At 41.0% G+C, this 18211-nt stretch overlaps 1 protein-coding gene across 2 annotated transcripts; it reads right to left on the bottom strand.

Annotated features, from left to right (window-relative positions):
* Positions 1 to 126: 126 nt before the first annotated feature.
* On the bottom strand, positions 127 to 15754 carry DNAJA2 (DnaJ heat shock protein family (Hsp40) member A2). 2 transcript variants are annotated; one of them, XM_087971496.1, is made up of 9 exons: positions 15507 to 15754; positions 10436 to 10495; positions 9250 to 9473; positions 5091 to 5171; positions 4663 to 4796; positions 3501 to 3697; positions 2482 to 2626; positions 2206 to 2333; positions 127 to 1015 (listed from the first exon to the last, which is right to left on the bottom strand). In XM_087971496.1, exons 1-9 carry the CDS (start codon positions 15582 to 15584, stop codon positions 827 to 829), a joined length of 1236 nt encoding a protein of 411 aa, XP_087827622.1. In that variant the 5' UTR covers positions 15585 to 15754; the 3' UTR covers positions 127 to 826. The 2 variants fall into 2 exon arrangements, with proteins under 2 accessions (XP_087827622.1, XP_087827623.1); XM_087971497.1 differs by lacking the exons at positions 10436 to 10495; positions 15507 to 15754 and adding an exon at positions 9564 to 9640.
* Positions 15755 to 18211: the final 2457 nt, after the last annotated feature.

Genomic DNA, 18211 nt, shown 5'->3' with positions numbered 1-18211 from the left:
TAAAAGTAGATTTCCTTTAGTTTCCTCCTGTTCAAGCTAGTCAATACTGGAAGTGATTTGCTTCAAAACTCCCAAGGGCTAATTTCAGCTGCGAATTGATAAGAAAGAAAGCTGTTACAAAATGTATCGTCATACACCAATGGTTTTTATTAAGTTTCAGAAACCTTTTTTCACAAGATGGTAAAAAAACTCTTACAACCACTTTTTTTTTTTAATAGTTTTTTCTTTTTTTTAAATCTTCCATGGTTTTTCCCCATCAGGTTCTATTCCCGGTGCCGAAACCCAATTTACTTACCATGCATCTAAAAGTGATAGATACAGGCTAGGATTTTCTTTATTCTATTTGTAGCAGCTTATGCAGATGCAGCCAAATAAACCAAGCCTCGGGACAAATTTTTACACAAAACTTTACAATGTAGAATTTTGAATTTAAAATAGAGGAAAACTTAAAATCTACACAAAAAACTGGTAAAAATCAAGCACAAGTACAAGGACTGGAACTTAATCCAGATGGATAGGAGAGAGTCTCGTCTTCCTTTCAAGTGCCTTTATTCTGCTACAGAACAGTCAGTCGAGAAAGAAAAAAAGATGTAAGCTTTTTGTGTGTGTGTGTGTGGTTAGTTTAAATTATACACTTCTGTAGATACTATGGACCAATTTTAAAAGTTACACATACAGCAACAGATGTCCATTGGGCTCATGTGCGTTGTTTAGACAACCCAACTTTGTTGCTGAGAACAAGTCAGGCAAAATTTTGAAGAGAGAAAAATCCGTGTGTAACTTCCCTTACCCCGCCCAAGACATTTTTTTTTGTTTTTTGTTTTTTTTACTGATGGGCACACTGCACTCCCGGTCCGTGATGGCCACTTTCCTCATCGGAACTATCGTTGTACGCCTCGCGCCTCTGCCCACCGCTTGACCCACGAGTGGTGTCAAATTCTTGAAGGTCTACTTCTTCCGCTTCGCTAATTAGGTTGGGAACTTCTGGTCTGGAGGGCAGAAAGTCTTCAAGCTCCTAAAAGTAAAATATTGTGAGTTCGTTTGAATACGTTATTTGGCCAAGTGTGATTAGACACTCAAGGAACTTGTCTCCGGTGCAGAAGCTCTTGGTCTGCATGCAAAGCAACAGAACGATGATGTCATGCCCCTGTTAGAACCTGACTCTGAGGGAGAGGAGGAACAGCTGACAGGGAGTAGAAGTGTGGCTCCGGAGGTTGTGGAGGAAACTGGGGAAAGGCACAGGCTGGCTGGGCATTCAGAAGAAAACCCGGGCTCATCCTCTCTTCATGCTAGGGCACGCAGGGAGGAGCAGAGAAATGTAAATGGCATGGACTATGGGGGAGGAAAGGGCCCTGATCCCCTTCATGGGCTGCAGCTGTGAGGACTGTTTAAAAGGACAAACTGCACATGGCCCAGTGCTGGAAGCAAAGCGTGAAATAACTCTAGTCTTTCAGTTCTTATCTGAGGTCTGGCGTCCTTCCCAATGTGTGTATTCCGATATCTTCAAGCCTTTATCTTGCCTTGTCTCATTAATTGCTTCAGTGTGGTTTGTGTTGCTTTTTCTATTTATAATTTATATGTATTTTGAGTTTGAATGGGATTTCTTCCTTTTTGCAACTGTTGGGGGGGTGTTCCTCCAGTCAATGATAATTGGACCTTTGAAGCCAAGTTGAAGGAATTAAAGGGACTTCACCTGTTTTTGTGACTTTGGTGCTGTTATATCCTATCCTGGGTCATCACAAATAATAATTATAATAATACCAATAAGAGGGAGGAGTAAGAAGGATAATACGATTTAAAAATACTACAGCCATACTGCATGGGTAAATACACATAGACATTAGACAGCACTGTGAGAATTGGGTGCTCAGCAGAGTGTTGGCCTAAGGATACGGCAAGGAAAGTGGTGATGCAGTTGTCATTCTATTCATGCCCCCAAATGTTATTTGATTTTTCAATATAACTTGCCTTTTGCTCATATATCATGACTGCCTGCCCAACCCAAGATTTCTAGAGAAGGGGGAACAATGATGTGGGAGTGGGCCAGATCGTGAGATTTTCCAGTGTTTGGGAGCGGAAGCTCTCCTTGAATAATATTACACTTATTTTAAGGTTTAATTGCACGTAGAGAGGAGGTCTGAAGAGTTTGGGATTTTCACATCTCTCGGAGAAGAGAATATTTACCAGACTGCTTTGCATACTTACTGTAAGCTTTTCTTGGCTAATCCAGTTGTTTTCAGGAAACTGCACATCAAACTTTATATAAAGATCACCCTTTTCAAAAGGGTTGCGATACTGTGGCATTCCCTCCCCTCGAACTACCCGGACGGAGCCTAGAATTTAAAAAAAAAAAAGGGGGGGGGGGGGACATTGTCAATGAAGGGCAGCATGGTATTTCTCTCTAGGCAAAACATTTTTAAAAAAAACAAAACCCGTTGGAAGGCGGGACAACTTTCAGAACAGCAGTATACAAGTTTTTACCTGGCTCAATTACTTTTCCTGGGGGATATTTCACCACAATCTGACGTGCATCGAGGTGCTTAAATGTGAACTGAAAGCCACACAGGGCTTCAACAAGTCCAATCTTGTGCGTCATGTGCAGATCATTTCCATCTCTCTGGAACATCTTGGAGAAAGAGGGAGAGGGGCAGGGTTGGGTTTTTGCTTTCACCATTTGGAACTAGAGCGTTTCCCACAGAAGAAGCTCGCCATCTTCGGAAGCCAAACGGGAGTCTTCAAACTCTTGTCCCAAGTGAACTGCACTATTGCCACCCTTTTCCAAATGGATCATTTATAAATTGTCGTTTATCCACAGCAATAGCATTTAGACACTTATATACTGCCCCACACTGCTTTACAGCACTCTCTGGACCGTTACTGAATCAGCGTATTGCCCCCAATAATCTGGATCCTCATTTTACCAACCTCCCTTAGAAGGCTGAGTCAACTTTGAGCCAGTCGGGATCAAACTCTGGGCTGTGGGCAGAGTTTGCCTGCAATACTGCATTCTAACCACTGTGCCCCAGGGCTCTGATGACGTTACCAAGCTCAGAGAAGCAACAAGGGCTCCTCAGTTCAAACCTTGAGCTGCAAATGTTCTCTTGTACCGATACCCAAATATCTCACAGGTAATTTCATGCAATCCTATTGCAAATGGCACAACAATAACCACAGCAATAACATTTACATTTCTTAAATACTGCTCTGTGGCACTTTACTGCACTTTTGGGGCCATTAACAAGGTAGAAGCATTATTTGCATTACTGTGCCCAACAATTTGGCTCCTCATTTTACCGACTTTGGAAGGCTGAGTCAATCTTGAGCCGGTTAGGATTGAACTTCAGGCTGTGGGCGGAGTTAGCCTGCAATACTGCACTTTAACCACTGTGTGGCCAGAACTTGTACGCATTTAATGAAGTTTCACCACCCCAAACATTACCATTCAGAATGCCCCAGTGCCATGGAGCCAATGTTCTTTCAGCAATTCAAGCCATCATTACCTCGTGCTCCTTTTCTTGGAGCAGGAGAACAATGTCTCCTGGCTCTACACCGGGTGCTTGATCCGCTTCTCCGGTAAAGGTGATTCTCTGCCCATGCTTCATGCCTTTGTCTACATGGACTTCAAGGATCTTTACTTCCTTGATCACCTTCTTCCCTTCACATTTTTTACAGCGGTCTTTTTCGTTGATTACTTCTCCTAAAAAGAGACAACATGTTCGCGCCTTGTTCTAAGAGGTAGCAAACTCAAGCTACAAAAGTCCCAATTCTCAGATCAGAAATGCTTTTCCATGTAACTTTATTTATGTATCTACTCACTCACTCAATCAATCAATTTTTATGCTGCCCATCTCACTATCCAAAACAACTTTCTTTCCCCAGATTTTAGGGCAGCTTCTGTTCCTTCTTCTTGGCCTGACTGCCAAAAAAGTTAGCACAAGTATGTTCATGGGGGAGAAATGCTTGTCTCTCTCATATTTAGGAGAGAGATTGTGTATATTTATATGAGAAGATACTATATTATTTGCTCAGACTTTGTGGCCTTCTGCTTGGAAAAAAGTGGTGACAAAAGCATGTTTTTATTCACGTGTCACTAAGTTTTAACCGAAGGGTGTTTTTCCCCCCGTTCTGTCCCCTCCCGCTTTTCTCTTTGAAGTAATCCACTTTCTGAATGTATCCTTGATCCCTAAAAGGTGGTCAACCCAACCCAGTTTTAAATATTACAATGCAATAGCATCATGCTATCCCTCTAATGCATCTTGTGACTTGAGATCCAAGACCATTTTTGTTTAAAACAAGCAAAACAGCCCCCTCTCTGCTATGTCTCAATTGTATCCCAATTCCACTAATCCTACGATGTATAAACCAAGCCAAGATCAATGCCATACCCAGGTACTGTATTTATCGAAATATTCTAAATGCAGAGGTGGCCAGTTTGGAGCACCCTACCTCAGAAGGCTGTGTCCGTCACTTATACCATTAGGGAAGACAAGGTAAACAACCTATCTGTACAAAAGGTAAATGCCCACTAATGTGCATCTTAACTACAAGGCTGGCACTCTTAACATCCTGAACGTTAACTGATATTTATTTGGTAACAATGGGATCGAGCCCGCCTAAATTCTTTGGCCTCCTCCTTTCTTGATGAAGAACCAGTTGGATTACCTTCTCCATTGCAATCGGAACAGACCGACTGCATTTGCTGAACCATCCCAGGAGCCAGCTGTCTGATCATAATTCGCATGCCTCGGCCTCGGCAAGCTGCACACTTCTGAACTGCTCCAGATTTACCCCCTTGACTGGATCCGGGTCAAAAGAGAGAGAAAGAAAACACTGTGATTTTTTGGGGGGGAGGTTTTTTTTCCAATGAATGGCATGGAAGCACCAAGAAGCTAAGCAGGAGTGCCAGGTGGAAAGACTGAGAGCGGGCCACAGAAAGAGTGGAGATGCAAATATTATTCAGCTACTCTGGCTAGGGGAAAAAAAAAATTCCCATTATGCAAACAGCTGCATTTTAGATGGGTGTGCATTATTTTTAGAATGATTAATGGACTATGCTTTGAACTAAGACAAATGAATAAAAGAAAACTCACCCGTTACATGAACTACAAAGGACATTCTTGCTAAGCTGTAGTTTGGTAGTTTTCCCATTATATAGATCTTCTAAAGAAACTCTGGGAAGAAAAAGAAGTTTATTTTAATACCTCGCAAATGCAAATCTAATTAGGTGCATTACTGCACATTTTCTCTGATGGAATGAAAACGTGCCATTGGAAATACTTGTTAAAACTGGCCCAGGCAATGTAAGAAGAGATGAGCTGAATCAACGGCAAAGTTCAAAATAGTAGCTAGTTCCTATGTTCCTGCCATCAGAGCAGCTCTGTACATCGAATAATGCACCATGATTACAGTTAATCCTCATTTTTCCCCCAAATACAGGAAATACTGATTAATCTTGTCTCCTTCGTCCTACCGTGGAACCAAGGCTGAGACGCTCATTGACCCAACATCGCCCGAGTTTCATTGCTGAGCAGGCATTTGAGTAAGAATATTCCAAAACTAAAACAGGTTACAGTGCCTTAAGCCTTGTTCAGGTTTTCAGTGGAAGATATGCAGGTCAAAAGAAAGCACAGCCTTTCCCCTGTGCTAGCAACTCAGCCATAACCCTAAAACTTCTATCTTAATTTGTGTCAGTACTTAACAACAATCGCTTCTGTTGAAACACCTGGTGACAGTTTGTATTAGTGTGGTAAGCTATTTGGCAGGTTTTAAATCAGCATTCTTTATCATTTTTCTTAAACAATATGTCCTGCTATTCTACCACTATGCTTGACCAACGCAGTGTTCTAAATTCAAGATGAGCATATTTTGAATATATTTAAACAGCAAAAGGGAACTGAACAAAAGTCAATGGAACAATTAAGGGATCGGTTCATTTTCAGCTGTTTAGTCCAACACACTTTTACAACATATTTACGTAGTACTAACTACAGGTAGTCCTTGACTTATGACCACAATTGAGCCCAAAATTTCTGTTGCTAAGTGAAACATTTGTTAAGTGAGTTTTGCTCCATTTTATGACTTTTCCTGCCACCGTTGTAAAATGAATTGCTGCAGTTGTTAAGTTAGTAACACAGTTATTGAGTCAGTCTGGCTTCCTCATTGACTTGGCTCGTCAGAAGATCACAAAAGGTGATGATACGACCCCGGATATTGCAACCGTCATAAATGAGCCAGTGGCCAAGTGCCTGGATTTTGATCACTATGACTGTGGTTCTCTGCACTGGTCATAAGTGTGAAAAACAGTCATAAGTCACTTTTTTCAGTGTCGTAACTTTGAATGGTCACTAAATGAACTGTTGTAAATCAAGGACTCCCTGTATTTAATTTCACTCTTCTTCCTCACCATTTCTCTGCTGCTTCCCTCTTTAAGCAGAACAACAAGGAGCTGTATAGATTTACATTTACTTCTATGGCGTGGCTTATTTTTCCCACTGCTTTGCACCCCAAAATAGTATCAAAGTAATCCAGACCAGGAAACCAATGTCGGGAACACCACTTTTATTGTAAGGTGAGAGTAACAGAATATCGCAAGTCTGAAAGCCCCTTCTTTCCATGGAAGTAGGGAGGGTCAATTCTGAGATGCTTTCTCAAATTAATTACATTTCTGGTTGAGGCTCAGATTTTGTTTATGAGACTGTTGTCCAGGCCACAGCTCTTTCTCTTGTCTCTCAAGGTTATTCTCACAGACCATTAGAAATAACATGGTTATTGGCAGACTACCTAAAGCCATCAGGGGACGATTGCACAGGAAAGAATTGTGAAGACAGTGCAGCCAAAAATTGAAGTGAACTCTTTGGAAGTCCTACTGGGGGTGGGTTTGTTTCACATTTTAAAGCATCTGTGCTTCCCTTCGGGAGAGTTCAAAAAATACCTAAAGGCAGATTTGAAGCCGTTCCTTCGAGGAGGGAAGGAATAATCCCAGACTCAAAACACAGAAGATTCCACTCACACTCAAACTTACTTTGTTCTAAAAACTGTATGTATTAGGTTGAGCTGCCTGATTTTTTTTTTTTTTAAAAAAAGGACAAGATATCAAATAAGATATATCACTAATATTCATCATTTAAGCAAAAAAAAAAAAAAAATCTTCTCTAGGCCACCTTAACAGTATTTTGAGGAGAGACGGCATATCCAGAACTGGGAATGTGAGACTCATGGACACCATCCACAGAAAACATGTTTTTAGATTAACTGCTCTGCTTGACTTAAACGTTTATTAAAAAAAATTACATAGGAAGCTGATCTACCAGATAAAGAATGTAATTAATAGGAGGAAGATCTTTGAGCCCCATAAAAGTCCCTCTGGGATGTTAAAACAACATCGTTCATCTTCTAGTGCATGAAGTTTTCGTGACTGGCCTCCCTTACCCTGAAGCTCATTTGCAAAGAGGCAGCTTCCTGTGCCAGCCACTCTGAGTGCACCCATTACACAAAATTTCAAATGTGCCCCCACCTTGATATGGTCGCCCTACTTGGTCCTATACTGTGAATGTTTTTCTTTGCCTGGATCAACTTCAACTATTTTATTATACAGAGATGCTGAACCGTATTTTTAATGCATCAACAGGTAGAACGATAGGCTCCAGTCTATTATTATAGCTTGTTGGGTTGTTCCTAGATGCAGTTTCCCTCCCTCAGGAAATGTATCTTATTACCTTAAGCGTGGGCAAGGCTTTAATGCTCAATTCTATGATGATTCAGTGGTATAACCTTATTTTTGAATCGCTTGCCTCAAAGCACCAAGCAAACGAATAACGAAATAAAAATCCCTCCTCCTCAGACTTCAAGGATCAAGCCCCATTAATGCTGATATTTCTTTTTTACTATAGCTTAATTATTTCCTCCAAGTGCCTTGCAATTTTGAAATTGTTTGAATTATTCAGAAATCAACGTTCAGTTATTATTATCCAAAGTATAATTTCAGGTAGGAAGATTTAGCCCAATTTATAGCATGGAATAACAGCTGCCATTGGAAACTTTTTTATATTATTATTATTACTACTACTAGTAGTAGTAATAGTAGTAGTAAAGAAAGAAATATTTCCTGGCCTTACTGGATTCTACCCAGTTTTCTTCTTATGTTCAAGATAGTATTTTTAAAATGTAAAAGATCTGAATCAGGATACCGTAATGTTTTCCTATATTAATTTTCCATTTTCTAAAATTCTCTTCAGAGACTGTAGACAAAACAACTGATGAAGGTATGCAAAGAACATTAATGGATAAAGGAGAAAGTAAGCCATGATATCTTAATGAAAAAGAGTAATCAAACAATAAACCAAGAGAGTAATAGGGGACAATTATCTAATTGTCCCATATTGGATTTACAAAAGAGCTTGTTGTTGTTGAAATCTTACAAGGAGAGAAAACATGACATTAAGTTTCATGATATTATTTGAATAGACTAAAGGTTAAGAATTGTTAGTAATAAAAAAGAAGAAATACAAAGTTGGTTTATTGGATCAATATTAAAATAGATGTCATCCTTGGTAAATTTTAATGGATTTTTGCTAACTGAATGATGAAGCTTTAAGGATTTGTTTAGAGATAAGAGATAGGATATGAAAAGAAGAGATCATTTATTGCATTTTAAGAGAAGTTAAGTTATAATTATTTATAGTTATGATGATGGAAAGTCACTTTTCCCCTTAACTTCTACGTTATCATTTTTGTCTATTAGGTTATTCTAAAAACATATTGTAAGTTTTGCAATATCTACTTGCAGCAGTTATTTTCCTAACTACTAATCTAAGGTTGAAGTCTTCAAGGAGGATTAAAATCCTAACTTAGATTAAAAAAAAAACAAACCACTGAGTCAAAGATAGCTTGGTAACGACTGCTGAGCAAACAGGGCTCGTTTCCAAAATAATGACATAATCCACACCAAGAGACACCCTCAGGTTCTACAGTGATTCTCTTACACCAACACAGCTATATTCACATTTGGAAGGCATCAAATAATTATGTTTACTTGTGCAAAGTCAGGAATGGGTGTATCTTCCGTAGATTCTGCAGCACAGGTTTCAACCCCCGTCACAAAACCTAAAGTCAGTGTGGGTATTTTAGTAATGAACTATTTCAACTAGAACTCAGGTCTTGCCGCTTTCTAAAAAAAAAAAATACTTAAGGAAATAGGGCTATTGTGAATTAAAGAACTTTTCAACCAAAGGACACCAGCTTGGTACTTACTTAAGTGGGTGCATCATATCTTCGCCTCGCCTTCTTCCATTACGACTTCTACTCTGGTTACCCATGAAACCAAAAAGGCCCCCACCAAATATGTGGGAGAATATATCGTCCATTCCTCCGCTTCCACCACTCCCTTCCCGGAGGCCTTGTTCCCCATATCGGTCATATAATTCACGTTTCTCAGGGTTCGAGAGAACTTCGTAGGCAAAACTGATTTCCTTGAACTAAAGAAAGAGAAAAGCATTTTTTAAAAAAATACCCTTGATTGTTTTCATTTTCTAGTACTACAAGCCGAGAAGAAAAAATGAGGTTACCATCCATGGGTAATACTGGAGTGGTTATTGTTTTATAGGTGAATGTATACCAGTTCCAGAAACAAAGTCGTTTGGGCATCTAACATTTTGCGCTATCTACCTTCATAAGCCTCTTCTCCGCTCACCTTGTTTAAGCAGATGGTCCACTCTTAATGTACTTAGCTTTCCAAGCATCTTAAGTGTTGGTCCTTTGCAAGCGCCTGTCACTCAGAGACACTCATTTCAACCCTGAACTATAAATATTCCCCATTGTTGGTCCTATCAGTATTCCCAGATAAACCAGACAGGGAACAGGATTAGATGAGTTAATTCTACCTTGCTACATCATCAGTCTGTTCCTGCCACCACTTTTTTAACTGCTTCATCTATTAGGACAGGTCCTTTCTACTTTCTCTGACCATTAAGCCACAGGGAGCTCCTGCCTCTCTGGTTTCCTAAGCAGCATCTTTCTCCAAGGCCGTCCATATATTCCACTATACCTCGACTCACAATTGTGAGGGGAATGATTTGAGGACCGCAAGCTACTCAGTCTCCCAACCTTTTGGTAGAGATGAATGTATCTTCTGTTATTACAACTGCAGGCCACCGTTTTCCAAGGAGCTCATAGGAAGACAGGAATCGTCTTTTTTGTGCTGATAAAAGCTTAAAGAAAGTAGTTCCTAGTATTTGGCTTGCTAAATTTTAGGATTTAGATTTAGATTTGAACTTGGCCACCTCCCCAGTCAAACTGAACACTTTTTATTTTTTGGCAAAGACTGAAATTTTGTCAATTCCTAAATCCATGGGCATTCATTTTATTCACAGTGGCATCTAGCTCAGTTTATGGTGCAAAATGTGTCTCAGAAGCAAGTTGCCAGGAAAAAAATTCATACCTTGTCACCTGCGTTTGGATTCTTATCTGGATGGTATTCTTTGGCGAGCTTACGATATGCCTAAACACCAAAAAGAAACCAATGGAAGAAGTTAGCAGGCAGCCATGAATTTTCTGTAGTTCAAGTTACATTAATATGTAAAATATCTAACTTCCATGCAAAACTATACATGAAATGAGTATATTTTGGTCCTCCAGACGTTCTAGAACTACAGCTATAATAATCCATCATCCTCAATCACACAGATTAAGTCTGATAAGAACTGGGATTCAACAGGATCTGCAGGGCTGAGAATTTTTCATTTCTGGACAAGTGTAAGTCAGATGAGCAATCAGAGACAGGAATCAAGGTTTAGATTGTTGGGTGGTTAGACCAAACATTTGAGACAACCCCTTCCAAAGGAGCAATCCTTCTCACAAACCTAGAACCCATTTTCCTCCCATTTACCATAAAATTCGCCCTTATTTTAACATTTCCAAATTAGTAAATATCGAAAAAGGAAGAGGCTACGATTATGCATTGTACATAAGAAAAAAAAAATTGTACTGAATTAAAGCTCGGAAACTAACACCACATTACTATTAATTCCATATGAGGGCCCCAGTGAGTGTTCAGATGTTGGATTCCACAGGCACAGGTGGGTTTAGTAAGAGTGCAAAAACACCAACATTACCTGAGGCTTCAGTTTCCTCCCCACCAAAGCCACACAGGCACACCTCCCTCCATCACTGCTGCTGCGGCTGCGCTTGTTCTTTGTATATCATTTACACAGCACTTTTATTTTGTGCTTTGGTTTCTGCCAGGGATGCTGAACTCTTTGGTGCCAAGGTTCAGACCCAGCTTAAGCGGGAGCGGCTTTCCAAAAACCAAAGACAAAGCAAGAAGTACTTTTCATCTGAGAAAATTAACGTAATGTTAGTCAACTGTAATTAAAATCTTTATTTAATAATGTTCTTACTCTCTCACTTCCCTAATTACAATTTAGTAGCACTTTTGGGAAGGCTTTTAGGACTTCCTCGAAGATTACATAGAGTTGGGGATCTCATGATGCGCAACACTAGTTTACAACTTAGTGTATGATAATTATAACAAGAATAACTTGTTCAATAAGTATGTCTTAACCTGGTCAATTAGCTTAATTTCTAAATAATCATTCATAGGTTTAGTCTAGTTATACTGTACATCAACTATTAACTAAATCAGTTTACCACAATATTTTTCTGAGATCAGCAGTTCAAACCATTATATAGACATAGAAGATACCTCACTAAAAAACAAGTGCCAATAATCAACTTTTAGAAGAAAACTACAGCTGTCCTAACATGGCCAAGACTTTGAAGTATTTTAAATGACATCCCAGCTATTGTTTTATGTGAGATAATTGTTCCTAAGGACTGCAAGTATTGTTTATTTTTTATTTATTTAGAAAATTTATATTGTCGCCTATTCACACATGGTGACTCAAGGCGGCTTTCAGGAATATAGAAACTTCATATATAAAAAATAAAACTAAGAGAAGAAAATAATAACATAATAGACCCCCACCCCCTTCATTATGAAAATGAAGCCAAATCCATTCAGCATGTTACTGACTACTCCTCTTTCCCAGATATAGAGAAAGACAGATGCCAACATTTATTTCCTTTGCTATTAAAAATGAAACAGCTTTGGGTTCTACTTGGCCTCTGCCAAACCCTTCTTCTAAAAAGACAAGCAGCAAAAGGATGGGAATATCATTACGCAATGCAGATTAGATTGAGTTACAACCCAAGAGTTGTTAGCTGGCAGCCATTTTAGAAGTTAGGAATGGAACTCTCCATAACTGATAATTGCCAGTTATAAGCCAGAGAGTCCCATTTTGGTAAACTTCAGAGAGAAAATATCCATGCCAGATTCAAGCCACTTTCAATGAACTTGGGAAAGGATTAAATGGCCAGGTATAAGGTATATTCAACTGGATCCCCTAATGGCATCAGCTGTGTTGAAACAAATACATTCACCCGTGTAGTTTCTTTTTTTTTTTTAAAGAAGGCATTTTCATTTCCACATTTATGAAATCTCTCTCAAGAGGTATGTTGGGATCCAACAATAAATTCAAAATTAATGCCAACGAACAATTAATTTTATCCTCGACCCAAGAAACTGGATTTACAGGAGGCGAAACATCACAGAAAGGCAATATAATACAGAAGATAGGGTTTTCCCCCACACTCCAGTTCAGAATAGGAATGTCAGCTGCCACCTCACACTTGGCATGTTGTTACTATTTGGTGACAGACTGGCATGAGCTGTGGGGAGGGGAATGAAGAGGGGAAAGGAAAGTAAATGCTGTATCTCCTCAAGATGCTGCCTCAAGGTCACCCAGCTAGAAGGAAGGGCCCATACCAAACTGACCCTTGCCCGAAAATACACTTGACCTCTAATAAGCTATATACCTTTCTCAATAAACGGAGCAATGATCTTGTTACTGGGAGGCTTCAGCTGTGCCAGGCCCAACAAGGGAACTTATTTTCCTATTGACCTCAGACGCTATCATCTGTGGGAATCCTCCCTTGCACCTACTTCCTCAATAAAAAACATCCAGGCCAAACCAACTCCCCAATGTCTAGGATTCCTTTCCCAACAGCAGCACCTTCTTATAAAAGAGGCAGGATATAGTGATTAACCAGTTGAAAACTGTGTTATGGGATGGCATTCCGTTGGCCTGGGAGACAAGAGGTGCAGGGTTGACTGGTTACAAAAACAAGGCCACAGATAGTCAATGGATCAGTTACTGAGGACAAAGTTAGAGTGTGACGCAATCCCTGAAATGGGCAGGGTGAGGACAAAATGGAAACAGGATTTGATTTAATGAAAAATAATCATGAATTAGACAACGCTACATTTAATAATTTCCCCATCTGTCGCTAGAAATTATTCTGGGTAATACTTGAGAATTTCAAGAGGACTATATAGCTCAGCCTCATGGTGATTCTGCAGACAGAAACAATTCAGGTGACTGTTCTGTTAAAGCAATCAAATTTAGTTCCATGAAAAGGGGGAAAAAAGGAAAAGAAATAGTAGCGTTAACTCATTCTTCTCTTCCTGTGGCAATCGGATCAGTAGGTGAAAACGATTTCTAGAAGATTCCTAAGACACTGGAGTGAGAGAGAAGAAGAAGAAAGTAATTTCTGGATCATCAAAGCAATCATGTGGTTTTCTTATGAAATGATAAGAGGGAGATAAGTAGTCACCCTAAAATGTTTTTCAAAAGAGCAAGAATATAGGCAAAATAAAAGTGGGAAGCTATATTCTGATTGGCTTTTCCCACAATAATTGTTTAAGGCAATTGTACAGAATGTCTATTCTTGGGAAGGAATGAGGAAGAAGCCAAACAGAAAGGAAGGCCCAACGTTTCTCTATTCTTCACACTCCAGTGTAGAGCATCATGTATTTAAACTGGTGTTTACCTATATACACATGGGTGAAAGTTGCACAGCTACTCCCAAGGGGGCAAACAGAGATGCTTGGATTACAGCTCTGGTTGGGGATGTTGGGAGTTGCAGTTTTGAGACTACTTGGACAGAGTGCTGAACACAGGAAGACTAATACTCGATACACGAAAACATAAAAGGCAAAGGAAAGCCAAGGGATTTGCTCAAGTATTAATGTCTTGCTGCAATGTCTACAGCCTGGAAACCATGGATAAGATTGAAGTTGGAACCCAGCAAGATGGCTAGCTACAAAAATTGTTCCAATAAATCAATATTCAACAAAGCTGAGAAAATAATGGGACTTCAGATGTGATTTCCCCCCCCCTCCCCCAGGCTGGGGAGGGAAAGGAAGAAGCAAAAGGGGGTGTTGCTGGTCAGGTCGCTGCTCCCCACCTCCTTCTTTCCCCCTCCTCCACAAACCTACAAAGCAACCTCGATTTTGGCCCACCCTACAACACCCAATGTAACTCACCAGCACCCAAACTACAATATTTCCTACTATCCTTTCCCAATAACCTACCTTACACCTTGCACTCTCCCAAGCCCCCCTTGCGCTCTACTACAACAGCCCCTATTATTCTTCCCCACCTGATAGCTTGGGCAACAAGCCCCATCCTCCCCAGCACCCCATCTCCCATCCATACCCTCACACACACACACACACTCTCCTTCACAACCTGAGATTACACTGCAATTCCCATCCTCCCCAGCACCCATCTCTCCCCCATACAACCCCTGCTGCCCTTCTCCACCTGACTACAACTCCCATCCTCCCCAGCACCGCATCTCTTTCCCCATACCCTCCATTACCCTTCTCTACCAGACTACAACTCCCATCCTCCCCAGCACCCCATCTTTTCTCCAGATCCATTACCCTTCTCTACCTGACTACAACTCCCATCCTCCTCAGCACCCCACCTCTTTCCCATACAGACCCTCCATTACCCTTCTCTACCAGACTACAACTCCCACCCTCCCCAGCACCCCATCTCTCCTCCATACACCCCCACTCTCCTTCTCTACCAGACTGTAACTCCCATCCTCCCCAGCACCCCATCTTTTCCCCAGACCCATTACCCTTCTCTACATGATTACAACTCCCATCTTCCTCAGCACCCCATCTCTCCCCCATACACCCCCACTCTCCTTCTCCATCTGACTATAACTCCCATCCTCCCCAGCACCCCATCTCTCCCCGCACACCCCCTCCCTCCTCCACCGGACTACAACTCCCATCCTCCTGATACCCCCCTCCAGGCCCCTCGCATTGCAGATCCTCCCCCTCCCCCTCCAATGACCCTTTAGGCTTCTTAACCATCCGTCCCCCCCCGCATCCTCCCCAGCCCGTCGGGCCTGGAGGCGCCGGGCTCTCCTCTCTTTCTCTCCCCCCACCCAAAAGGCCAATCGCTGCCGGCCCGGATGGCCTCTGCTCGGCGAGGCCCAGCGCCCAGCCTCGTCCCCGGCCTCCTCTCCGGCGAGGCCTTCCCTAAGGACCCGGCTTGGGAAGGCCTCGGGGTCCCGTCCCCCCCGCGCCCCTGCCGCCCTCTCCCTCGAGCCGGGCCTGTTTCCCCTTCCTCGCCCGCCCGGCCGCCTCGGACCTTCTTCAGCTCGTTGTCGGAGACCCCCGGCGGCACCCCGAGGATGTCGTAGAGCTTGGTGTCGGCCACGTTCGCCATGTCCGCGCCGGGGGCAAAATCCCCGCCGCCGCCGCCGCCGCCGGGAAAGGGAAAGGCCGCGAAACTCCGGGAGCCCGACGGCGCCGCGAGAGCGTCTGAGGGGGGGAAGCAGGAAGGCAGGCGGACAGCAGAGCGAAGGCCGCACGCACGCACGCACGCGACGTCGCCGCGACGCACGCACGCACCACGCACGCGGCCAGGAGGAGCCCCGCCTCCCTGCAAGGCCCCACCTTTCGCCTTCGGGGAGGGGAGGAGAGGGAGGGAGGGAGAGAGAGAGAACGAAAAAGCCTCGCTTCCACTTTTCGGAGAGGAAGAAAACCCGGAGGCTGGATCGTAATGGATTGGGTCGAGATTGTAGAGAATAAAATAGGATTGGAATAGGAATAGGAATAGGAATAGGAATAGAATAGAATAGAATAGAATAGAATAGAATAGAATAGAATAGAATAGAATAGAATGTATTGGAATGAAGAATAGAATAGAAAAATAGAAAAGAATAAGAAAATAGAAAAGAATAATAGAATGGAATAGAATGTATTGGAATATAGAATAGAACAGAACAGAACAGAACAGAATAGAATAGAATATAATAGAATACAATAGAATAGAATAGAATAGAATAGAATAGAATGTATTGGATTGAAGAATAGAATAGAATAGAATAGAATAGAATAGAATGTATTGGATTGAAGAATAGAATAGAATAGAATAGAATAGAATAGAATAGAATAGAATAGAATTCTGTATTGGCCAAGTGTAGTTGGACACACAAGGAATTTGTCTTTGGTGCATAAGCTCTCAGTGTACATAAAGAAAAAATAAAATACATTAATCAAGAATCATCAGATACAACACTTAGTGATAGTCATAGGTTACTAATAAGCAATCAAAATCATATTAGGAAACTAACTAAAGCAATATAATCATAAAGATTCAAGCAACACAGTTATAGTCATAAGTAGGAAGGGATAGGTAATAGGCAGGATGAAAAGAATGGGAATTTTACAGTATCCTTCCCCTGCCATACATAGTTTTGTAGCAAAGTATCAAGCTAGTTTACAAAAAAAATCTGACTCCTTCTCTAGACATGCTGTGGTAGCAGCTTACAAATACTCAGACTTTTAAATCCTGCAGTTGGACAAATACAGAGAGAGAAAAAGGTGTCAAGACATTCATAAATATTTTAATTAGTAAGCAGTTTTTTCTCTGTTCTGAGTGTAAAATGCTTCCTCTGTGTTTTCTTTAAGGATTCTAGGGAAGGGGCTGTTTTATTTTGCTGCAGAGATGGCTTCGTGTTTTTTTTTTTTTTTTAATTGGGCCGGTGAGGGAATGCAATAAAACTTTTTCCCCTAAAAGGTCATATTGGCTATTTGTCTCTTCAGATATGAGCACCGCTGGGTTTTCAGGCCCCTCTGCCCTTTATTCTTGAGCGTCAGGCAGGTAGAAAAGGTAAAGGCCCATGGAGGGGTTGATGCTTTGAGAAGGTTGCAGATAAAGGGTGACATTTAGAACAGGCATTGAGCGAAAACTCTGGCCAAAGGCAGCGTCTTCCTTCTGCATGAAATGAGAACGGCTCCACCACAAGGCATCTTGCAATGCAGGTCCTTGACTGATGACCATAATTGGGAGCAGAATTTCCATTGCTAAGCAAGTCAAGGAAGTTGTGTCCAATTTTATGAGCCTTTTGGGGGGCATGGTCGTTAAGCAAACCACTGCAGTTGTTAAGTGAATCATGCGGTCGTTAAACAAATCTGGCTTCCCTCATTGATTTTGCTTGTTTGAAGCTGCCTGCAAGGGTGCAAAATGGTAAATCGCACGAGGCCAGGATGCTGCAAAGGGGATTGAAGATCTGGCTCTTCTCCCAGCCTTTTAGTGAGGTCAGCAAAGCCCCCTTGGGGTTTGTTTGTTTTTCCATGTCAGTCTGGTCTGACCAGTTCTGCCATCTTGGTATCTTTAATTTTTATTTTTATTTCTCTGGTGAGCTCTCCAGAGCTGTTGGGAGTGGGTGACATCAAAAATAATGATAGATTGATAGATAGATAGATAGATAGATAGATGATAGATAGATAGATAGATAGATAGATAGATAGATAGATAGATAGATAGATAATAGATAAATAGATAGATAGATGATAGATAGATAGATAGATAGATAGATGATAGATAGATAGATAGATAGATAGATAGATAGATAGATAGATAGATCCATCATAGATAGTAGATAGACATACAGACAGATATGATACAGATTAGATAGATAGATAGATAGATAGATAGATAGATAGATAGATAGATAGATAGATGATGATAGATAGATAGATAGATAGATAGATAGATAGATAGATAGATAGATCCATCATAGATAGTAGATAGACATACAGACAGATATGATACAGATTAGATAGATAGATAGATAGATAGATAGATAGATAGATAGATAGATAGATAGATGATGATAGATAGATAGATAGATAGATAGATAGATAGATAGATCCATCATAGATAGTAGATAGACATACAGACAGATATGATACAGATTAGATAGATAGATAGATAGATAGATAGATAGATAGATAGATAGATAGATAGATGATAGATAGATAGATAGATGATGATAGATAGATAGA

The sequence above is a fragment of the Notechis scutatus genome, chromosome 9, assembly GCF_049901735.1.
Source record: "Notechis scutatus isolate UNSWTSFEM ecotype Mainland chromosome 9, rNotScu1.2, whole genome shotgun sequence".
Lineage (NCBI taxonomy): Eukaryota > Metazoa > Chordata > Lepidosauria > Squamata > Elapidae > Notechis > Notechis scutatus.
Note: the sequence above shows the minus strand (reverse complement) of the source record. Positions and strands in the feature narration are given on the sequence as shown.